This window comes from Balaenoptera acutorostrata, chromosome 15 (assembly GCF_949987535.1).
Source record: "Balaenoptera acutorostrata chromosome 15, mBalAcu1.1, whole genome shotgun sequence".
In the NCBI taxonomy this organism is placed as follows: domain Eukaryota; kingdom Metazoa; phylum Chordata; class Mammalia; order Artiodactyla; family Balaenopteridae; genus Balaenoptera; species Balaenoptera acutorostrata.
Genome location: NC_080078.1, coordinates 28,406,312 through 28,431,483, shown reverse-complemented (window position 1 = coordinate 28,431,483; position 25,172 = coordinate 28,406,312). Strand labels below are relative to the sequence as shown.

General features: G+C 44.1%; 1 protein-coding gene across 4 annotated transcripts in view; it reads right to left on the bottom strand.

Annotated features, from left to right (window-relative positions):
• Positions 1–25,172, bottom strand: part of CPPED1 (calcineurin like phosphoesterase domain containing 1) — a 190,744-nt gene that overhangs the window by 147,716 nt on the left and 17,856 nt on the right. For 3 of the 4 annotated variants that reach the window (XM_057528886.1, XM_007188373.2, XM_007188374.3), the window contains exon 2: positions 24,722–24,940. The exons of the other annotated variant lie outside the window; for it this stretch is intronic. In XM_057528886.1, coding sequence (XP_057384869.1) covers positions 24,722–24,940 — 219 coding nt within the window. The remainder of the gene's footprint in view (positions 1–24,721; positions 24,941–25,172) is intronic. 4 annotated transcript variants of the gene reach the window in all.

The following is a 25,172-nucleotide window of genomic DNA, read 5'->3' as shown; positions in this document are numbered from 1 at the left end:
TTCAGGGCAGAGAACAAGCAAGGAGAGTCTCATTGACAAAGAACCCCAGATATCTGCTGAGTGTCCCCACTTGAGCCTTCAGTGAGAACTGATCAAGGCAGGTGAGGAAACTATCCCAGGCCAAGGAAAGAAACACTTGAAAGGACTAGTGGGAACAATCCCCAGTGCTCACACAGGGCCAGAAACAATTCCCATTCCCGCCCGTCAGAGGGGAAACCCTCATAATTCATGGGCAATCAGGTAGAAGATCTGAAGAGGTTTGCTTTGGTAGTGGGGGCAAAATTAGTCCCAAACCAAACTCTGCGCTGGTCCTGCATAACAAACTTAAAAGCAAGACTGAAAGGATTAGCTGTTTCCAAATAACTGAGTCCTAGAACTCCTCAAAAATATTTATAGGGACTTCCCTGGTGGCGCAGTGGTTAAGAATCCGCCTGCCAATGCAGGGGACACACAGGTTCGAGCCCTGGTCCGGGAAGATCCCACATGCTACGGAGCAACTAAGCCTGTGCATCACAACTACTGAGCCTGCGCTCTAGAGACCACGAGCCACAACTACTGAGCCCGTGCGCCTAGAGCCCGTGCTCTGCAACAAGAGAAGTCACCGCAATGAGAAGCCCGCGCACCGCAACGAAAACCCAACGCAGCCAAAAACAAACAAACAAATAAATAAATAAATAAATTTATTTTAAAAAATTTATAGGAAGATAAAAATATCTAGCATCCAACCAGGTAAAATTCACTATGTCTGGAATCCAGCTAAAAATTACCAGAATTGCAAAGAAGTATGAAAACAACACCTATAACAAGGAGACAAATCAATCAACTGATTAATAGAAGAGAATAAATATAGTAGCAAAAAGCTGAAAACATCTTACATGTCCAACAACAACATAATGGATAATGGTAAATTATGGTACAGTCATATACTGGAATACTCTACAGCAGTAAAAAATAAATGAACCAGAATGATCATGTGAATGTGGATGACTTTAACATAGAGCTGAATGAGGGAAAAAAGCAAGTTGTGGAAGAACATATACAGGATACAATACCATTTACATGAAGTTTAAAAACATATAAAATAAGCCTATATATTTCTGAGGGATACATACACATACAGCAAAAACATAGAGACAATTTTTTAAAAACCTCTTAATTTAGGACAGTGTTTACCTCTCAAGGAGAAGCTGCCAGCTGCCTACCTAATAACCCTTCTTTTCTTACTAGCAGAACCTACATTTTGATGGCAGTGAACATGATCTCTGCTGGTAACTACTATTTCCAGTACAATTCTGGTCTCTGGGATGAAAGTCACTGGGTGGGCCTTCCTGAAAAGCCCTTTTGCCATCAGTGTTTCCTCCTTCATGGAACTCAAATGTGATGGCTGCAGCTATAGCAGCCATTCTCTAAAGCATGGAAACAAGGGCCACAGCCTAAAGATGAAGGAGCACAAAGCTAGAACAGCCTGGGTCCCAGGAATGCCTGCCCCAAAACTTCTTATTACCCAAGAGGAAAATATATATTTGCCACTTTTATTTGGATTTTGTCACATGCCCTTAATCTCTAACTGAAACTGGCACACAGGGGGCTTCAACAGTGTTGTTAATGTTTTATTTTGTAAGCTGGCTGGTAGATACATGTGTATTCATTATATTAATCTCTAGGCTCTTTTTGGTGTTCTTTATGCTTTTTAGTTTTTCAGTCTTTCTAAAATGCTCAAATTTTTAAATGCTCATTTAAAACTCTTAGCCCAATACTTAATCCTCAGTAAGATTCTGAAGACTCGATGATAAAATATATGAGAAATGCCTACAGTAGGCAACTCAATGAATAAACTGAATCGGAAATAAAAAGAAAGCTTCCTAGAGTCACCAAGCTAGTAGACGGTGGTGCCAGAATTCAAACCCAGTTTTATCTGACCTCCAGTTCCAAGCAATTCCCAATACACCCTAAATTAATGAGTAAACACAACTTTGCCTTGAAGATAAAAGTGTCTCATAATAAACTAGTTCTGGTTTATAAAAATCAAACACAACAAGAATAGAGCAGAGGTTAAAGTGCTATTTTAAAATGAAAAGGCTCATTCTTTCTTAAAGAAAATCTATTCAAAGAACATCACGGGCTGTAACTGGATTTTGGCAAAAAACATTCTTTGGATCTCAAAAAGCCTACTTGATGTTAGTTTATAACATACACGTGGTACCTGAATCACTGTTCGGGTTTTAATGAGCTGGCATGCAGGATAAGAAACTCTCATGTTGTGTATTACTCGACCACACAAATAGGGAAGCTTTGTTTAATCTTGACAGCTCCCACTTAATTTTCCCTAACTGCCTTCTGTTCAACCACCGTTGTCTTCTGATTGGTGGGAATAAATCAATTTGCGTCAGCTTGAGTAGATCAAATTTATTAAACTCTGAAAACCGGTTACTTGAGGGCTATCCTGGCAGGTAAACAAATGAATAAACAGAGAGAGACTGTTTGGAATGGTATGAAAAATTATCTATATATTTTATTCTGCCTGGGTGGCAATACAAACTTCAAACTCTCTTGCCTTTCAGACTTACAAGCTGAAGACAGCAAAATGAAGCTTTCTAAGCAAATCTGAACTGTCTGAACTATCATAAATTCAGTACAGTGTGAGTTTATCTTTAATCTTTTTTTCTTATTTTCCTATTACTTTATCAAACACCAAAAATATTTCTCTGAAAAATTACTGGATTTCTTAGCATGTTGTTATGGACTGAATGTTTATGTCCCCCACCAAATTCCTATGTTGAAATTCTAACCCCCAATGTGATGGAATTAGGAGACTTGGGGTGGGGGGGCTTTGGGAGGTAATTAGATCATAAGGGTAGAGGTCTCATGAATGGGATTAGTGCCCTGATAACGAACCAAGAGAGAGTGTGCTTCCTCTCTGCTCTCCACATGTGGGGATTTAAGGAGAAGGCTCTCTGCTCTCCACAGGTGGGGATTTAACGAGAAGGCGGCTGTCTGCAAACCAGGAGAAGGGCCCTCACCAGACCCCAGATCAGAACAATGCATAAGCAGAGGCACCTGGACAGCAGTGCCGTGGAGAGAGCTTCCATTAAGCTCTGCTTCCCAGCTCCCCAGAGCCGGTCAGTTCCTTCTGCTTTCCAGATGCCTATTTTTCAGCTTTTCCTTCAATCCTGTGAACCACCTCTTATTCTTTCCATTAATTGCTTTTATTTTTTTCTTCTTAAATTGGCCACCGGGTTTCTGGTGCTTTGCAGCCAAAGAACCTTGAGCAACAAACTGAAATGCCCTCCTCCCTCCTCTAGGCAGATTCCTGGGATACCTTCTGGTAGACGACACCAGCCCATTCCTCCCTTCCCGCCTCCACCTGCACACATTTATGGGGACAAGTGCCCGTCGCCCATGTCTGTACAGCATGAACTTATTAGCACCTGGCAGTGGCTGGGTAGTGTCAGGAGACATCTGACCACAGCTGACCCAATCACAGGTTCTCTTCTGGGAGTCTGAAATTGGACCTTTTGATATCGATGCATCTCACTGAAGAGCTGAGATGTGAAATAACGTGAAGGCAGACAGGGGATCATCCTGTACATGCACCCAAGCCGAGAAAGCTGTCTTCCACGAAGCAGAGGCCAGGTAGGCCCAGGGATGGCACAAGTCACTGACGGATGCCTTTCCTGTCTCTGTCCCCACACTTCCTCGCCTTCCAGGGTCTCAATGCACTCCTGCCCTTGGATTCCATGAAATCCTCCTGAGACCCAACCCCCTGCCACCCCTACCCTCAGTGCTGATTTTTTCTCAAGCTAGTCTGAGTGGGCTTCTCTTTCTTATAATAGAATCATCTTTCTTCCACATCCTCATAAACCCCCTCTTTCTCCAGAATCCCCTGCGCCCACGCCACCATCCCGTCCCCACTACATAGGCTGATTTGAACCTAGGCCCTATTTTCTACCTGGAGCCTGTGCTTGCTTTGCCTGGATCACATGCCCTGTGGGAGCCCCTCACCCCCATATGGTTAGAGTCTAGCCTTTGGGAAATCCAACCCTACTTAGTGACTGAGCCAGGAAAAGAGGAAATGCAGCTGTTCCTCCAGAGTGGATTATGGAGAACCTGGACAAGAATGAACCAAAACAGCCAAGAACGAGGCTCTGCGTCACTGGAAAGTTTAATTGTGGTCATTTCTTTTAAAATGTATGCAACCTCCCTGGGGTTCTTGACCCCTTTCCTCTCTGGCTGTAGGTTCTTTTAGGCTCTGATTCTTTCTTTCTTTGTGTGGCACGCTTTGTCAGATAGAAGAAAACAGAGAGATATTTGGTCCTCAAATTGCATCTCAATAACGGAGAGCCACTCCCAGGTACACTGTGCCCTTTGAATTCACTCATTCGAGGTTTCATAGTCTCAGCGTGACGACAAATGAAATAGTAAATATAGGTCTGAAAACCTGCTTTGTCTCTAGATCATTTTGACAGGATGCTTTCAAGCCAAACCAAAACCAGATGAAGCCCTCTTAGTTCAAGGCAGCTTTCACGAGCAACTGCTTGTTGGTTTTGCGGGGAGGGGGATGGGTTCCTCCTCCTATGAGAAGCCTCCCCCCACACTGACTAACAGCAGTTATTCAATACACTGATGCGGGGAGCACAATTTCTAAATCTGATTAATCAAACTGAGGGGATGGGTGCACAGTACAAGTGCATTCTTGGCCTTACAAAAGGATAAAGTGCAGAGACCCTCTGAGATCCTCTGCTGCATTCTATTTATATTATAAATAGAATTTTCACAGGCACTTCTCTACTGCCTGTTGAGAAAGAGGCCAAGAGGGAGAATACCAGCTTTTCTTTGACCTTACAGTAGATCAAAGTAAAGAAAGTATTAAAGTACAGCAGGAAAAGGTGGGGTCAGACTCGCTGTAAAACTTCTGCACGCTGGAAGTGGCGGGGCAGGAGCCATATTCCAGACTAAGATGAACAGTTTTCTCTCTCTTTCTTTCTCTCTCTCTCTCTCTCTCTCTCTCTCTCTCTCTCTCTCAGGCATGAGGCAGCAAAAATGGGGTCAAACAGTCTCCAGTGGGTGTCTTTTGGCATTGAAATTGCATCATTTTTATGACTACTATCACAGTGATCCTCATGGATTAACCTCTGAAATTCTCTCAGGGTGACCCTCTTACGAGTATTTCAATACACATCTTTATATATCTAGCAGCTATGCAGTTAGATCACTTTGGCAATGGGTATAAATACTTTTGAGAAGGTTCATATCCATACAGTAAAATTAATTCCCTCTCTGTTGCTTTATCATATGAAAATGGCTAGACACATTCAGCAAATTTGGAAGATATGTTTCAGACAGTATGACGTAATACCCAGGTTAAGTGGCATATTTGAAATTTGCACTAGGGGCTCTGCCAGGTGCCTCGAAGAAGCAGAAGTGGGTTCAGACGCAGACCCTCTGAAGTAAGTACAATGATACGTCTGTAGGATAGGCGATTGGGAAGGCATGCTGTCCATACTGAGAAGCTGTGGACACAGGCAGCTGTGGTTTTAAATAAGAGCCCCAAACGGAAAGTCACAAGGGCAAAGGCGGCAAATGAGAGGATTGATTTGCAACAGAGCTGTGTGTGTGCAAACTGCTCCGGGTGAAGCAGCAGCAGAGACGTATTTATTTAACAGCAGCTAGTGATCCTCCCGAGAAATGCCAGGAAAGCCAGCCATCGACAAAACAAATCAGACAAAAGTAAGCAATTAAAGGGTATTATGGGAAGCTTAGGGTACAACTTTAACCCTTGAGATGGAAGTTATAGACCTCAACTACGCTGCTCTCCCAAAATACGTCCCCGATGGGTTCTTTTTCCTATAGAGTGGTGAACATTTATATTAAATGCATGGATCAACCATTTTCCAGGTCTCACTTCTGAAGTTTTTAGTTACAATGCCCTGAAAAATGTTTTTCTTCACAAACTATCATCTAGGTCTGGGAGAACCCTACTGTAACACATGGAGGATGACGACCCATCTCAGTTTGCCCAGAACTGAGGGGTTTCTCAGGATGGGAGACTTTTTGGTACTATTACTGGGATAGTCCCCATCAAACCAGGCTGGCTGGCTGGCTGCCCTAAACTGGAGCAATACAGAACTCTAAAGTGCAACTACAAACATCACCACGGATGCTAGAAGAGCATATTTTGCAGTCTGCCTATAGGGTTTGCCTACCTGAATGGTACAGAAGGACCTTAACACGCTTGAAAATAAAAACTCGTAAATAAGTCTCGGGAATGTAATGTACAGCATGGTGATTATAGTTAATAATGCTGTATTGCATATTTGAAAGTTGTTAAAAGAGTAGATCTTAAAAGTTCTCACCACAAGAAAAAAAACTGTGTGGCTCTGTGTGGGGACAGATGTTAACTAGACTTACTGTGGGGATCACTTCACAGCACATACAAATATCAAATCATTATGTTGTACGCCTAAAACGAATATAACATTACATGTCAAGTATACTTCAATTTAAAAAAATATTCAAATTCAAAAATGAAAACGAAAAAGAAAATAAAGGCCCACATGACGTAATGCCTTGGGCTATTTTATAGATACAGCCTCAGACCCCAGGCACTGATATTCCACACGGGGGTCTTAGCAGCAGAGGTGTCGTGAAGGAATAACAGTTTACACTGGTGACGAGCTTCATTCCATCCAGATCAAACCAGTCCTAATGATCAACCAAACCAGTCCTAATGGCAACCTTTTAAAAAGTCTTCCTAGCATGCTGCCAGATGATGCCAGATGAAAACACTGTGTCATTATTTACAGGAGATGGTGGTGTGTCAGAGCATTTGGCTGAAAAGACCATGTTTCCAAATAAATTTGGTAGCTTGCTAGGGCTGCTTTAAAGCACAGCAAAATATATGGCAAGGAAAGGCAGAAGAGGAACTAGTCATTTGGGCGAATCATGTAATCAAATACTCAGTTTTCGTCACAGGGCTCTCTTGGCTGTTGTTTTTCCATGTAAGCGTTCAGAATATTCTGAATAAGAGCTGGAAGGTCAAAGAAAGAAAAAACAAAGCCCCTTTCTACTTCTCACATTTCCACTTCCTGCAGGAAAAAGGACAGGGTACTACTGCATGGTCCAGCGTGGCATCAAGTGAGGATAAAGGAAAACAAGCGAGGACATCACTCTCTTACTGCTGCCACCAAGGTCTGTCACAGACCCTGTAATTAACAATCTTGTTTGATCCTCCAAACAACCCAGAAACATAGATACCATCTCCTCTGGCTTCCAGATAAGGAAGCAGACGCTCAGTGAAGTCTACGACCTTGCCCACAGCCAAACAGCTCTTAAATGACACATAGTCTTTTTTTTTTTTTAATTGGAGTATAATTGCATTACAATGTTGTGTTAGTTTCTGCTGCACAATGAAGTGAATCAGCTATATGTATACCTATATCCCCTCCCTCTTGGACCTCCCTCCCAACCCCCCATCCCATCCATCTAGGTCATCACAAAGCACCAAGGTGAGGTTCCTAGGCTTTACAGCAGGTTCCCACCAGCTATCTATTTTACGCATGGTAGTGTATTTATGTCAAACCTAATCTCCCAATTCATCCCAGCCTTCCCTTCCCCCGGCCCCCATCATGTCCACATGTCTGTTCTCTACATAAATGACACTTAGTTTTAAACCCAGGTCTCCGTCTTTCCAAAAAGCTTATATGCTTTGAGCACCTGCCATGTGTCAGATACTGTGGTAGGTTCTGGGATACAAATGGATAAATGGCAGAGAACCTGTCTTCAAGAGGTTCACAAGCTGGGAGAAAACACAAGCAGCAGCACCATAACAGTCATTACAATGATGGAGTGCTTATAAGGTGCCAGATACTGTGCGAAACGTTTCCCAGTCAGTGTCTGAGTTCATCCTCCCACCTGTTCATGGATACAGCTATCACTTTTCATGTTTTACAGAGTCTGAGGCTTAGACAGTTGAGTAACTAACCCAAAGTCACAGGGTGAATTAGTCACATCTTCTGACTCCAAAACCCAGACTCTTCAAAGGACAGCACATCAGACAAATGCAGAGGATGGTCTGAGCTTAAAACCACATCAGTGAAGCAGACCACCGAGTTGAAGGCAGAAAGAATCACTAAAAAACTGGTACTTCTGAAGAAGTTTTCAAGAAGAAGACAGGCAGTGGAGCTGAATCTCAAAAGAAGGTGTGATGATGAGGACGGCAATGACAGCAGCATAATGAAGACTGAGGGTGATGGGGGGGGCGGTTCAGCCACTGTTTATTCAATGCCTGTGTTGTGCCAGCCCTTGTATCAATACGTCCGTCATCTCGCCTCGTCTCCACAACTAGCCTCTAAAGTGGGTACCACTGTCAGCCTCATTTAACAGAGGAGGAGGTCACATGGTCAAGGTCACATGGCCTGTGCTCCCGACCAGCACCTCTGCGGAGGCAAGGCGGAAGGAACAAGGGAAACTCGCTCCGCCTCCGCACGGGAGAGCCGCGAAGGCATGCTGCAGGGTGGGGTGCAGGACTGAGGCCATTCTGTGATAAGAACACTACAAGGGTGACGAGGCTGAGTATGTGACACAGAGGAGGTGGAACAGGTGGGCAGTGAAGGGGACCGTTTGATGAGGGGCCACACTGTAGAGAGCGCATAAGGAGGCAGCTGCACGAGTCCTGGCGTGAGTGTCTGGGGCTGACAGGACAGAGGGGAAGCAGGGCTATAGGGGGACTGGTCAGGACTGGGCAGGAGCTGGGTGGGGAGGGAAAGATGGCTCAAGATGGCTCAAGGGACTTCCCTGGTGGTCCAGTGGTTAAGACTCCGCACTCCCAATGCAGGGGGCCCGGGTTCGATCCCTGGTCAGAGAACTAGATCCCACACGCCATAACTAAAAGAGCCCACATGCCACAACTAAAGATCCCGCGTGCCGCAACGAAGACCAGGAACAGCCAAGTAAGTAAATAAATAAATAACTTTTTTTTTTTTTTTTAATGAGGATCTTGAATCAGATGCGTATGTTTTTGATTGATTGATTGATTGATTGATTTTGGCTGTGTTGCGTCTTCGTTTCTGTGCGAGGGCTTTCTCCAGTTGTGGCAAGCGGGGGCCACTCTTCATCGCGATGCGCGGGCCTCTCTCGTTGCGGAGCACAGGCTCCAAACGCGCAGGCTCAGCAGTTGTGGCTCACGGGCCCAGCCGCTCCGCGGCATGTGGGATCTTCCCAGGCCAGGGCTCGAACCCGTGTCCCCTGCATTAGCAGGCAGACTCTCAACCACTGCGCCACCAGGGAAGCCCAATAACTATTTTTTTTAAAAAAAGAATGAATTCAAAAAGGTCACATCCTTATGATTGAGGGGACAATGAGAAGGAAGCTCTAAGAAGAGAGCAGGTTCGGTTTTCACATGGTGAAACTGAGGTGGAGTGGAGCACCTGGGGAGGAGCACAGAGCGGAATCTGCCCCCGGGTGGTAACTGGGCAGCACTAGAAGAAGGCGCCGTGGAAGCTTCCATCAGTCAGGTTCTTTGCTGCACACAACTGACTCTGGCTAGTCTGAATAGAGAAGCAATTTATAAAGGATATCAGGTAGCTTGGGAGTCTTACAGAGAGCTGGAGAACCAGGTCTCAAGGCTAAGAAGGCAGCACCTCCAATCACATTCAAAAATGCTTCCAGGGAGAAGCGCTGGCCTGGGCACAGACCCTCCCAGGCTGCCCGCTGACACGGCTGATGGTGATGCTGGACGCTAATAATGCTGGGACCCCGCCCACTGCTGCCCCCTGAAGGTAGACGCAGCTGCCAACCCCTTCACCGGGACAGATCCTGCCCCCTCTGTGTCAACAGCTGAAGATTCAAAATCTGCTTCAGGGGGGTCTGGGTGGTTGAGACAGGGTCACAGCCTGAGTCCTAGCTGCACGGGAGGCTGGAAAGAGCATCAGGGCACCCAGCTTCAGTCACAGCAGGTGGTTTCTGCCTCCCTCCAAGACACACACCCGAGGGAAAGTGCAGTTCAAAGTAGTGGAAGGTCAAGACGAAGGACAAATGTCCATTGCAAGTGCCTTGTTCTGTCTTTTCTAAATAATTGATGGTTAAATTTGCCTTTCACAGGTAGAAAAATTTTCTGTGTTTCGGAATGAACAAAGAGTTTAAGATGGCAATGCTAAGATTTTGGACCTGATGGCAACGTTCATCTTCAGAGGAGTCTGGGAACTGCTGTAATGATATGGTCTGTTTTTCTGCTGTTGGGGGCCCAGTGGCCCCGGGGCAGCAGGCCTGGTCACTGAGAATAACAAAACTGTCTTCTGCTCCGAAGTGCTGCGAAGCTCCCACAGCATGTGCCAAGTGTTTGGAGATCCCTGGATTAGGGACTCTGGGGACTGCTTTTAATTTACCGACAAGTAGAAATTTAAAATGTGACATCTTTGAGTACCGCTGCCCTGGTCTATTAAACAAAGAGGAGCAATTCCCATGCCAGTATCATCCTATTAACCTAAAGCTGATAATGCTGAGGTGGCCCAGGGCTGGCAGGATGGCCTCGATTGCGACTAAACAGCACCTGTTTCCACTTACAGAAACATGGCTTCACCCTTACTATAGAGCTGCATCTGAAATACGGAGACAGACCATCTTAGATTTTGTAGTTTTAGCTCCAAAAGCACAGTTAGGGCCGTCATCAGATTCCCCCAAGGAAGGAACACTTGTCCTCCCCCTCCAGCACCACTCTCCCTAGTTTCATGCAGCCTTGGCCTGTTGGCGGGCAGCAGATAAAGAATTCACCCTAGGACGGCTGTAACTCCTTGAGGGTCCAGTAAAGGGAGTCTAGGCTCTGAGTTACTGAATGGACCTCAGCGCCAGCATCACCTCCCCAGCAGGCGGAGCTGGGCAAGCTGTCTGACCTGACAGTTTGCTCATCTGGAAAAAGGGATAAAAGCACTATTCTTTCATCATAATACAGCTACCTTAGTGGCTCTGCACGACCACGAGCCCTACTCTTTAGAGTAACAAGCTCTTTCCAATTTCGGGTGGCCACTTAGTTGACTTAATGATAAGGAAGGAATCAAGGAAGACTGTTTTTTGAAGTGATTACATAAAAAATAATAGGCGGCTACAGATACTCAACTAAACTTAGTAAACTTGTTCTTTATTTTCCAAAAGTTTGGGTTTTATTTTCAGACAAAAATATTCTTAATAAAAACTGTGGAAAAATGAAGAGTTAAGAATCTTATAAAAAAAAAACAGGCTCTCAGCTATTTGAGATCGCAAACTGGGGTTTGCCTGAAGATAGGGAGATGGCCCACTCCCCATCTTCTCCCTTCTACCTAGTGACCAGGGACTTTAATTCCCACATTAAAAACACCCTCTCGTTTATTTATACCTTTTTGTGGGGGGGAGGAGTAATACAAAGAATATAGTAAATTTGATCTCTTGGGCCACTAGGGATATTATTTAGTAATGGAATAAAAATATTAAAATATAGGGACTTCCCTGGCAGTCCAGTAAGATCCCACAAGCCATGGGGCACAGCCAAAAAATTAAAATTATAAATTAAAATATATTAGTTGAGGACTTCCCTGGAGGTGCAGCGGTTAAGAATCGCCTGCCAATGCAGGGGACACGGGTTCGAGCCCTGGTCCGGGAAGATCCCGCATGCTGCGGAGCAACTAGGCCCGTGTGCCACAACTACTGAGCCTGCGCTCTAGAGCCCGCGAGCCACAACTACCGAGCCCACGTGCCACAACTACTAAAGCCCGCGCACCTAGAGCCCATGCTCTGCAGCAAGAGAAGCCACCGCAATGAGAAGCCCACGCACCACAACAAAGAGTAGCCCCCGCTCACCGCAGCTAGACAAAGCCTCCACGCAGCAACGAAGACCCAATGCAGCCAAAAATAAATAAATAAATAAAATATATTAGTTGACCATATATTAGGACAAAGGCCTAATTTCCACTTTCCTTAATATTAACATTTGGTTCAACAGTCTATTTCTAAGAATTCATCTCACAGAATAACAACAAAAAGTAAAAGTAGGTACATGAAATGCAGTCTATCCCTACAATTATTCAGACATAAAAGAGGAATGAAGTACTGACACCTCCTACAATACAGATGAACCCTGAAAACATCATGCTCAATGAAAGAAGCCAGTCACAAAGGATCACATAGTATATGATTCCACTTACACAAGATGTCTAGAACAGGCAAATCCATAAACACACAAAGTAGATTAGTGGTTGCCTAGGGCTGGGGATGAGGATGGGGTGGAGGGATATGGAGAGGAGGGGTTAATAGTATGAAACAAGGCTTCTTTTTGGGTTGATGAAAATGTTCTAAAATTGATGGTGGTAGTGTCTGCACAATGCTGTGAATAAACAAAAAGACACTGAATTACACACCTTAAATGGGTGAATTACATGATATGGGAATTAGATCTCGATAAAGCTTTTATTAAAAACAAAAACGAGGGCTTCCCTGGTGGCGCGGTGGTTGAGAGTCTGCCTGCCAATGCAGGGGATGCGGGTTCGAGCCCTGGTCTGGGAGGATCCCACGTGCCGCGGAGCAACTGGGCCCGTGAGCCACAACTGCTGAGCCTGCGCGTCTGGAGCCTGTGCTCCGCAACGAGAGAGGCCGCGACGGTGAGAGGCCTGCGCACTGCGATGAAGAGTGGCCCCCGCTCGCCACAACTGGAGAAAGCCCTCGCACAGAAACGAAGACACAACACAGCCAAAAATAAAATAAATAAATAAATTTTAAAAAAAAATTAAAAAAAAAAAAACGAAAACAAAACCTAACTAGTGGAAGTAATTGTAGTTACTGGATGGTATTAAACGCCAGACAGTGTTCTGAGCACTTTAAGTTTCATGAGAAGCCTACCAAGCAGTATCATCATTATCTGCATTTTACAGATAAGGAAACTCAGCTACTGAGAGATAAGGTAAATTGCCCAAGGTTACCCAGTCAGTAAGCAAGGGACCCAGGATGTAAATCTGAGCAAGCTGACTTCAGAGCCACAGCCTTAACAGCTGCTCGTGCACACAGAGGTGCACTGGTCACCGCAGAACACAGGGCACAGCATAAATGCCCCCCAGTCAGGGGCAGTTCAAACACAGGCTGGTATCTTGTCCACTGAAAAGAGTGACGCATGTCTATACCTCCTGCTACAGAAAGACAACAGAAATGACATTAACAGATGCTGTGTCTTTTTTTCTTCCATTTGTACTTTTTACAAAACACTCTACATGCAAGTGTACATAAGCTTGACAATTTTCTGCCATTTTTCATGAAAAATTAATAACCATGGGTTTCCTCTAAGAAGTAGGTCAGTGGTGGCTGGAACGCTGACTTTTATTTTCCTGAATACCTTTTAGTACTGTTTGATTTGATTTGATTTTTTGAACGATGAGCAGGGCAGAGGCTACCTAATATTACTCCGGTTTCAAGGCAGCCTTCGCTAACCCACCAGTCAGGGCTGCGTCCTGCATCTGCCCACAGCACCACGCACCACGCCTGGAATCACTCACTAAGGCTACTGTTTTATTTCATTTATAGAGCTTTTTGCTTCCCTCCTCTCTCCCTAACTGGAAGCTTCCTGAGGACAGGCACTGGGCTTGTTTCTTGCTAAGCAGGGCCAGGCACATAAGCAGACCCTCCACATTTATTTGCTATTATTGATCAGACAAACAAATGAGTAAATGAATTAGGGTCGAATTACCTAACTCCAACTGCCAATAGTCAAGGGCACAAGCAGTGATGATGGAACAGGTGGACATCTGGCTGGAAAACACTAGGGTTAGGGACACAGTGGCACAAGCAGCCTTGAGTGGAACTTAAGAAAATGATTTACTCCTTCAATTAAAAACATTTACTTTCATCTAGTCCCAGAGAACTTATGGAGCCATAATCATTTCCATCTCAAATCCTTTCCATTATCTTTTCCTAATTAATTGAGGTATGTAAATTCATTTCATCTAAATCTTTGCAAGCATAAACATTACTCATGTGGTGATTTGGCAGCACACAGCTAGCAGATCAAGTTTAATCTGGTTCTACAGGTTTTTAAATTATACATGATATTAAACAAGATTCACTTAACTTTGCATCTAACAGCTACAACTTATTACACTGGCTGCTCCCAGACATTTATAGCAAATCACTGTTGAATCTGTACTGTGAACCAACTTAGGATACAATTAATAAAATAAACTGTTTGAAATTATAGGAGCTTTTGGTATGATATAAAATTTACTTTAATATTTTTTGGGAAAAAAAAAAAGATTAAGGAAGGTATATTATCCAAGTGAAATTTCTAAAGCTGCCACCTTACAGATCAATACAAAATCTCTTCACAAGAATATTTATGGATTATGACAGCAGTATTTCACCCAAATAATACATAAAGAAAGGAACAGTACATTTTTTATACAACCCAAATAACATATATTGAAAAGAATCTACCATGGTTTTCCAATAAACTATTTAGGAACTGAAGGGAGTGATAGATACAGAATTCCAAACATGCAGGTGAGTGTCTAAATTCTGGAAGTTACAAAATAGGCATCCTCAGCAGTTTTGGCCTGAAATGTGCTCCCTTTTCTAACCTCTCATTATTTTTTTCATTTCACATTCTGATCACTTGACCAATTAACTGGTAATTGAACTCCTCTGGGATCATGCTCCTTTTTACTATGTCATTTAGTTGCAGATAATAGGCCCATTAAGGAAGTGAAATGTCCCAATTCCAGAAAGTGAGTATTTAGAGCAAAAACAACGAAAGGAAAGACGTAACTATTCCAATCAGCTAAGCACAAGCTAGAAAGACGTTGGTTTTGTCTACACCGTATTGGTTTGCCAGGGACTCTGCAAGCTTCTGTAGCATCCCTCTGCCGCCTCCAGGAAACCCCCCAGGATGTGGGGGAGGGTGGAAGTGAGCTCCCTAGCTGTTCTGCTCAGTGGCCTGCGCCACTCAGAGGGCTGGCCGGGGTCGCGGAGCAGACTGCCACAGGTTCTTTGCCTAATGGCCTCTAAAATCATGGTCTGCTACAAAGTGAAGAAACGGGGATCCAACCTGAGAGAGGTAGTCAGTCCCTAGAACAGGGATGGAAATGCCAATATGACAGCTGTTAGGCTTAGAGAATAATGAGCCAGGAAACAGAGGGCTCTAGGAGAAATTTCTTCAAGACACTGAAACTGATAGAATGCCTAATAGTTTTAAATGTACTGACAGGAGGGACTTCTCTGGTGGCACAGTGGTTAACAATCTGCCTACCAATGCAGGGGACAGGGGTTCGAGCCCTGGTCCGGGAAGATCCCACATGCCGCGGAACAACTAAGCCTGTGCGCCACAACTACTGAGCCTGCGCTCTAGAGCCCGCGAGCCACAACTACTGAGCCCGCGTGCCTCAACTACTGAAGCCCGAGTGCCTAGAGCCCGTGCTCCCCAACAATAGAAGCCACCTCAATGAGAAGCCCAAGCACCGCAACGAAGAGTAGCCCCCGCTGGCCACTAGAGAAAGCCCGCGTGCAGCAACGAAGACCCAACGCAGCCAAAAATAAATAAATAAAACAAATAAATTTACAAAAGACAACTGTTAACTAGCTCCTGTTATTCAGCTCATTTCTTTTCAGAGAATAATCAGAGGTCCACATTTTCCTAGCTACAATTAAGAAGCGTTTTAGCCTTTAATTCAAGGTAGAGTTTCTGCCATTGAGTTTACACTGTGGGCAATTATAATATCCACACATTGACTATGAAGAGAAAGCTCTGACTAGTCAAACAAGAGCATATCCACATGTGCACATGGATAAGGGCTCATAACCTGGAGTCCACGGGGATCTGTGAACCTAGATGGGGAAAAAGCCTACATTTTCACTGACCTCTAACTGACATTTAGCATTTCCTTCTGCTATGAAGTTAGGCAGAAAGCCACAGAGGTATTCACGCTCCTGTGATTCTGTCCACCAACAGAAATCACGAGGATTTTTCGTATTCCATTACAGTTGTTGCAATACCTCACAACGTTGCTTAAGCTCAAGCACCACTTTGAAAATACAGTAGTTATTAGCCTTGCTGTTAGACTGTATTATATAACAATAGATCAACAAAGAGGCATGCATTTTACTCTATCAAATAAATTTTAAAATATTTTGATAACTGTATTTCAATATAATTGGTTTCTGAGAAACCCCATGCATTTTATTTTATGCATTTAGAAGCATTATTATGAGAGGTGGTCCAGAGGCTTCAGCAAGCTGCCAAAGGGGTCTGGGCACAGAACAAGCTGAGATGCCCAGCAGCGGGCACAGGGCCTCTGCCATGAGGCCACGTGGCAGATGCAGGTAGGGGCGGGAGGGCGATCACCGCTCCCAGCTGTGCTGCTTCAGACCACACACATCATCAGAAACAGTGGCACGGACATACATACACTACCAAACGTAAAACAGATAGCTAGTGGGAAGCAGCCGCATAGCACAGGGAGATCAGCTCCGTGCTTTGTGACCACCTAGAGGGGTGGGGTAGGGAGGGTGGGAGGGAGGGAGATGAAAGAGGGAGGGGATATGGGGATATATGTATATGTATAGCTGATTCACTTCGTTACACAGCAGAAACTAACACACCATTGTAAAGCAATTATACCCCAATAAAGATGTTAAAAAAAAAGTCACAAGAAAAAAAATTTGTAACTATGTATTGTGACAGAAGGTAACTAGACTTACTGTGATCATTTCACAGTATATACAAATATTGAATCACTATGCTATACACCTGAAACTATTATAATGTTGTATGTCAATTGTATGTCAATAAAAAATCCTCTCTCCATGAACAACACCAACAAAAAAGAAACAACTCTGCAAGTAACGCTGGGAGTTCCCTAACTAGTAATATCAGGTAAATTAGTTCAAACCACTTTCAATCAGCCCCAGCAGAAGGGAGGCATTGTTTCTGATCACCTGGATGCTTCAACAGCGCTTATAATAGATGTGAAGGAGCCCGGGAGCCCGGGGCTGGCTGATTGCTCCGGGTCACCACGGCTCAGCATTCGGCCCGCACACAACCTGCTGGAAGAGCTGAAGACAGCAGCCTGGCCCAGTCCAGGGCCTGGTGATATTTCAACCAAGGCGGGTCACTTTCTTGCACCCACAGAACCCCCCTTTAATGTTTCTGTACGTTAAGCTGTGTGGTAAATTGTCTTTAAATCATGGCATTTCTTGGAGCCTGGAATATGCACTTAAAAATAACAATGCAAGGCTAATTATACAGCCAAGGAATTGAACATGAGTTAACTGAGCTTCTTTTAAAAACAACAACAACAACAGGAACAAATCCTGTTAATAGGGACAAAAGGGTTTCCGTTCAGCGGAAACTTTCTGAGTACCTAGGGTGTGGTGGGCAGTGCAGGCAGAGACGCTGCTGCACAGAAGAGACGGTACAGAAGGAAAGTGCGGCCCGTCCCTGAGAGGGGTCCTCCTGGGAACTGCAGAGCGGACTGGCGTTCACTCCCTCCAAGTGCCAGAGCAGGTCCCGACCCAGCCAACCCATTTTGACTTCAAGCCTAAAGAAAAGCTGACCTGAGTACACAAGAAGAACCTCTGCTAGCGGCACTGTTTAGATTATCATTCCTAGTGATGGTGAGGAGAGAGGACTAGCCAATTAGGAGACTCCAACCCACAGAACTCACCGCAGTTATTAAAAGCCTGACATAAACCTCTGTGTATCAGCGTAAAAGGGTTCTCCAGATGGATGCAAGGGGAAAAAGCGAGGCACAGAGCAGTGTGCACAGAATGATGACATTTATGTAAGACCAGCTTGCTCACCAACACACATACTTTTAACTATGGTGACCCCAAGGGGTGGACCTGGTTGGGGGTTACAGCTTATTCTAGATACAGATTTTAAATCTTTATAAAGAGAACGTATTCACATATTACTCGTATAATTTAAAAATCTAATAAAATAACAAAACAGATCCATAGCTACACGAGTTTGAATCCTACAAAAGATAAGAATGACCAAAAAATAATAATTTCATGTTCCCATGTGTCCCTATTCCTTATTTCTAGGTCAAGCACAGGTTTTGATCTGTTTTATTCACTTATGTAGCACAGGCATCTGGAACAGTGCCTGGCTCAGAGTAAGCACTCAACAGATTTGTTAAATAAATGAATTGATTACTCATCTAATCCAGAAATTTGTACCGGGGGCCTACCACGTGCCAGCTACTTGCTAAGGACCCCGGGAAACATACAGTGATTCACTTGACCTGCATTCATTCACACCGTTCACATGCGCACAGTGTTGGGCGCTTGATGTAAATACACACCAACACAGATACACACACTCGCTGCCCTTTAGGAACTTAGAATTCAGCTTGGGGGAAGGTGAATCGTAGAGGCTGGAGGGCGGACATAAGGCCTTTTCCTGGCCACAGCCTTAATCCTGGCTTTGGTTTTCAAAAGCGTGCCTCTGAGGCTTTGCTTATCATAGTCTGTCTTGTACCAGAATTACATTCACATGTTTGTGCCTGCCCAGCTGGGGAAAAATAAACACCAACCTTCCTGGATTGTGTGAACACAGAAGGACAAATGGCTTATTCTCTGCCTCAAGCCCAGCACACCAAAGCATTCCACCTTGCTTTATTTCCCAATTCTACCCATTCATCATAGAATTAGAAATCTAAGTGGGGAAGGAGTCTTGATGGCCATTTAGCCAGGGCTACTCTTATCTGGACCTTGGCCTAGCCCTTCACATCTAATTTAAGATGAGGGGCTACCAAACTAGATGAGATAGAACCTCTCAGGTCTCGCTTGGGTCTTGCAGGAAAACCACAATTCAGCAGTTCTGCTTTACATTCCCAGAGTGTCTCCCATCCTAAACACCATGCCACTAATCCCCTTACTCTCCAGCCTTTTGCAGCCATATCTGCAGAAGCCCAGTCCTTCTCGACCTTGAAGTGAAGATTTTTCCACCTAAGTGGATTAGTCTGCACTTATCTGTGGCAAACATCACCTTTGTGTACATACCCTCTCTTTCAATTTGTCAGGATGATTTCTGAACGCAACTCCATTTTCATATTCAGTCACTTTGGTCCCAACAGGAATGGTCCCCAAAATTCAAGTATAAGATGCCTGGGAACATTTTTAACTTTGAAACTAAAATGTGGCCACTGTGCAATGGGTGTACAGAAGTGAACTTGGGGGTGTGACATTAAATGGGAAGGAAGGAAGAGCCTTCTGCCTCTAGTGATGAAAGGTTTCTCCATCTATAAATTCCAAATGATCCACACTGCAGATTCATGTGTTCTTATCCAAAATGCTTTGGGCCAGATCTGGTTTGAAATCTGGAGTTTTTCAAACTGAAAAATAGCAATACCAGGCAGAGGGCACATATTAAATAATGCCTCCAGCTGGCACCACCCCGTCATGGAACACGGTAATATTTCACTAGCAAAATGTATGAATGTTCTAAGTAGGATAAATAGAGACTATAAATAGCTTCACGTCAGTTCAGGTCAGTTTTGCTGCCAACTGAGTTAGTTTCGAACTTAAGCAAAAAATGCGTAGTGTTCAGAGCTTTGTGAACTTGGGAATGGCAGATAAGAGATCATGCACACAGATAGGACCCAAAGAACCAGTGCTGGCCCTCCTGACCTTTCTGCATAAAGATACTTTTAAAGCATGTAGGTGCGGCTGCTTTCCTGAATATTTCTGTCAGGTTCTGTTTGGGAAGCCCTGCATAGCAGGGGTCATTCGGCTTTTGTTATTCAAACTGTTGTTTAGAAAGCAAAATAAAAACCTACAAACTTAAAGCATTTCCCTTTGAAGCTGAGCACGGTAAGTCTAAAGCAAAGGTAGCCCTCTTGCTAAACACCATTATCTTTAAGAGCTAAAGTGAATTTTCACAAACCACTTGCATACACACAAAATGGTACATAATACACTGAAAAGCCAAACACCCAGGGCACTGTGCATATCAGTCTATTAAGTGCTTCTCAGACTTAATTGTCCACAAGATTAGCCTGCGGATCTTGTTGGAATGCTGATTCTGTCTCATTAGGTCTGGGTGGGACAGAAATCCTACATTTCAAACAAGCTCCTGGATACAGCTCTGAGGACCAGCCTTTGAGGAGCAAGGCTGCAGCAGAAGTGCATTCAGTTTGGAAACAGACAGACCTGAGTAAGATCCTGACTCCACCACTTACAAGCTAAGTGACCCTGGGAAAATGGAAATAACAATGACACTTTTTCAAGCCCATAATGAGTGAGCTAGCAGAACAGTTCCTGGCACATAACAGACCCTGAATTCATCCTTTGCCAATCTGTGGTTGGCTGAATAATGGTCCCCCAGAGATGTCCACATCCCAGTCCCCCAAATCTATGAATATGTTACCTTACAGGCAAAAGGGAATTTGCAGATGCGATAAAGTTAAGGATTTTGAGATGAAGAGATTATCCTGGGCTACGTGAACAGGACAACATGATCACAAGGGTGTTGATAAGAGGGAAGCAGGAGGATAGGAGTGAGAGAATATGAGAGGGTGAATCAAAGGTCAGTGAGGAGAGAAGATGCTATGTTGCTGGCTTTGAAGACAGAGGAAGGGGCCTTGACCCAGGACATGTGCGCAGCCTCTAGAAGCTGGAACCTCCCAGAAAGGATGTGGCCCTGCACACCCATTTTATACTCTGTCCTCCAGAACTATAAGAGAATAAATGTGTTGTTTTAGACCACTAAGTCTATAGTAATTGTTTACAGCAGCCATAGGAAACTAATACACCACCTATTGAAATAATGCTAATGCAGGCTTGCCTCACTTTAAGTAACAGAGGACTTCCTGGGGCTGAATCAACTGAAACATCATGTAACAGCTGCCCCAGTGGAGGTCAGTAAACACAGAACTCTTCAAGGAGACTTTGTATCAAGGGAAGAATTCCTCCCGCTTTATCTGTTTTGTTTGGTTATAGCCCTTGCTACCAAACAGGGACAGACACACCAACCCGTTCCAAAGGCTAAAGGGACTCTCCTGCACTCTAATTGTATCATCACATTCCAGCTTCTCATGTAATTTTCGAAACCTAATAAGGCTCCTGGGGACAGCATCAGTGGGTCGATGCCTCAACATCAGGAGGACTGAAGAAAGTCATCCTGGGCTCAAGAGTGAAGGATTGAAAATCAATGGTCTCAATATTTGTACAAGTCTTCATTTGCTACTTATACTGCGGTTTATCCCACAGAGAAGCTTTATAAAATAAGAAAATACCAAGATAACCCAAAAGACGCCTGCAGAATGAAAACTGCATATGTTTCAAAACTAAATGGACCTTGTCCTGCATTTCTTAGGCTTTTTCCTGCAGGCCTTGGCACCAATGGTACCCCTTAACCATCCAGGGTTTTACACTTCCCTTACCAGACTCTAAGCTCCGTGGAAGGGCTGGTCTCTCATTTCTAACTATCGTATCCACAGCATCTGTAACTGACACTTAGTCTGCACACAATAAATGTTTGTAGATGAATGAATATTATGATGGATATTTACAATAGAAAAGCATATTCAGACTTTCATTAGCAAAAGCATTACTTGTAAAGTTCTTTTTCTCCAATTTGAACTTAAAACTACTTGGCCCAAGATATTATTTATGGTGGAATTAAAAGTATGCTCTCCAATTTTATCTGCCTATTAATATATGCATTTGATAATTAACAATGTGCTAAGCAGTCAAAGCAAATAATTACTTTTCTAATGTCTGCCTCTGCATATGAGCTAAATGAGGGGGAAGCCACTAATTGCATATTAAAAAATGCAATTAAATGCAAAAAAAATGGTAACTAGATTCAAAACGTTCTGTTTAAACCTCAGACCACAATATTCAAAACAGTTACAATCCTTTCACTGGGTCAGTTACAATCCCACAAAACAGTCCAAATCTTCAGAATTCTGTTCGGGTCACAATGAATATAAAACAAGTTCTCAAAAGTTTGCTAGTTCACATTTTCGAGGTCTTCTGACCAACTGGTAGGGTTGATCATAAAAACTCTATCTTTTAAGTTACTTATGTTCAGTACACTTTATTTAAGAAGCAGTGTAATCACACAGAATGCTTTTATTTTAAACCTTATTTTGAAATATGACTGAATACATTAACATAATTCAGAACAAGTCAGTAAACATCTACAAGAATATGTTATATAATTCTAGTGAGTCTCATAATATTCTATTTTCAAAGGAAAAAAAAAAAAAAAACACTGGACAGAAAAGCAGTAAATTTGGAATCTGTTTCAACTGTCCAATGAAAGTTTGTTCACTGTGTTGTCCAGAGGGAGAGCTCTAGCTGATGCTACAGTGCATAGCGGGCCAAATGATTCCAAAGAAACCAGCTAACTGCAAATCAAACCATTTGGAAGTAGCATAAATCTGTTAGATCAACTCACACATTACCTTGGTTTACCTTGTAAACCAAGACTCCAAGTCCTGCTACAATTTCTAACTCCTTTAGAAACCGGGGTACTCTGTGGTCACTTTAGCACTATATAATCTCAGCACTGGAGGACCCTCAGCCAAGAGTCACCAAGGGTGGCCAAGTTCATAGGCAGCTAAGATTTTACCTCTCTAAAAAAAGAAACTCAGCAACTTCCTGAGAATACATTTCTGTACCAAGCTGCTGAGATATTCACCACCTGCATGGAGGTATAGAGTCGTCTGCCCTGTGCTGTGTAGCCCCAGACTATTGAGGCTACACATGCATCAATGGGCTCTTGGTTCAGAAACTGAGGCTCTAAGAAGGTAAGGGGTCTGGCCAAGTGTACCCAGTGCATCAGTGGTAGATGTGGCAGATGTGGAGCTGGCACCCCAGCCACATGAGCCCTAGTTCAGGTCTCTGTCCACTGCCTTGTTTTCCCTCTTCCCCATCCTGCCGCCTCTGTATAGGCCCAATAGCAGGACAGGCTGCTTCTCCAGGGATGACATCACTGGGTTCCTCCAGGGGGAGGGGGAGTCAGTGACGTGGGCTGTGGGCATGTTCACAATCTTGACTTTGTGTAAAATGGGAGTAAACAGAGGACGAGGGAAGGTCTGAGGGTTCTCCCTGCTGGCCATACTCCCTAGACTTCAAGGAGAGCCATTCTGGGCAGCCCCTTCTCCATCCTCACACGTTCACTCTGGGACTGTTCTAGATAGGTAGGTTACCAGACAAGTGAGTCCTGGAGGGGAGGAATTAATGTACCCAGGCTTCCTGCAGAGTGCCTTGGCTTCTAAAGACATTAGAAATCATAGCAGGACTCAAGAGTCTTGGTTTACAAGGTAACATTAGCCAAAAACAAACACCCATAGCGACTAGAGTGTTTTCTGCAATGGTCTTTGGGTCATCTCTGTCCACTAAGCAGAGACCAGGACACAGACAAGAGTGGTCTTGGGTGCCTGCTCTGCCTCCCAGATGGGCAGGGGCGGTTTCCACTTTCTTATACTTGCTCACTGGGCTTTATCTTTGCCTGGGAGAGAAGGATATCAAAGGAAAGGGGAATAAAAAAAGGAAGCGAGTTCTAAAAAGGACCTGTCATGTTCACATTCCTACTATCCCACTTTTCTTCAGGGGAACCACCCTGTTCTTCTGACCACTTGGCTGCAGGGGAGCTGACCCCACGCCCTGGCTTCATGGGGCTATGTGAGCTGGATGGGTGTTGGTCTGTAACTCTGATTGGACCACTAAGAATAAGGCACTTTCAGGGGCTTCCCTGGTGGTGCAGTGGTTAAGAATCCGCCTGCTAATGCAGGAGACACGGGTTCGAGCCCTGGTCCGGGAAGATCCCACATGCCGCGGAGCAACTAAGCCCGTGGGCCACAGCTACTGAGCCTATACTCTAGAGCCCGCGAGCCACGACTACTGAGCCCGTGAGCCACAACTACTGAAGCCCGTGCGCCTAGAGCCCATGCTCCGCAACAAGAGAAGCCACCACAATGAGAAGCCTGCACAGCGCAATGAAGAGTAGCCCCCACTCGCCACAACTAGAGAAAGCCCGTGCACAGCAACAAAGACCCAATGCAGCCAAAAATTAATTAATTAATTAATTTAAAAAAAAAAAAAAAAGAATAAGGCACTTTCTTTCTGTTGTGGTTTCAGTAAGAAGGACATAAACCTAAAGCTCCCAGGAGCCACTACCTGGAAAGAGCCTGCATGAGAATAAATTCAACCCAGAGGAAAGCAAGGCTGATCGAGGAAGAGATCAAGCCCTGATAGCAACCTCTGAGCCCCTGGATCCAGCCATACCTGAAGCCCAAATCTGCCCTTGGACTTTACAGTCCCATAGGGTAACACAAACTTTAAAAAAAAATTAATCTAGTTCAAGTTAGATTGTCATTTGAAACTGAAAAAGCACTAACAAATACAGGAGAAATAAAAGCACAAGAAGAAGGGAAACGAAAGGAGAAGATTACGTTTATGGATATGGGATCTGAAAGCAGTTCAAGTTTGTCCCCTGGAAATGAAGAAAGGTGACACATAGGAAACTGTTCCATTTTTCATAGTAAGCTCAGACCATCAGAACTGTAGCTCTGCCTAATTACTGTGATTAATCTTGCCAAATTCTAAAAATAAAATGAGCGTGTATTTTCTGATGTTTGATGATACTGCAACCATCGTGAAGAGAAGGAATGAGCTGTTAGTGAATAGAGTCGTCTTTTAAGACAAATCATTTTTTTCTGGCTGGGGGAAGAAGACAAGGTCACAATGACGACCCAAGTCTTACCGGGCATGGCATGGACGAGGTCCCCGCACAGAACAAAGAACTTGGGCTTGGGGTTCAGCTTGTTGATAGCCTGGACGGCTTGCTCAGTCAGACGGATCTCCTGCTCCCACTCGTCACCGCCGCTGTCACAATCCCCAGTGGACCAGGCCTTCATCAGTCCAAACTGTGGGTCTGCACCTTGGATGAAGTAGAATGGGCCTTTCCATTCCCTTTCCTTTTCTTTAATTAAAAAAAAAAGAAAGAAAGAATGAAAGGAAGGAAGGGAGGGAGGGAGGAAGAAAAGAGGGGGAAGAAATATTATAAAATCTGTCAGGGAAAGCACCCAGGTTACCCTGCAAGTGGATACAATATTTTTCTTAAATTAAGTAGGTCATTTTAATAAGCTGCTGTTCAAACACACCATTTTCCTGTCATCAGCCAGAGGATTTTGATTTATACTAATTATGCCTGG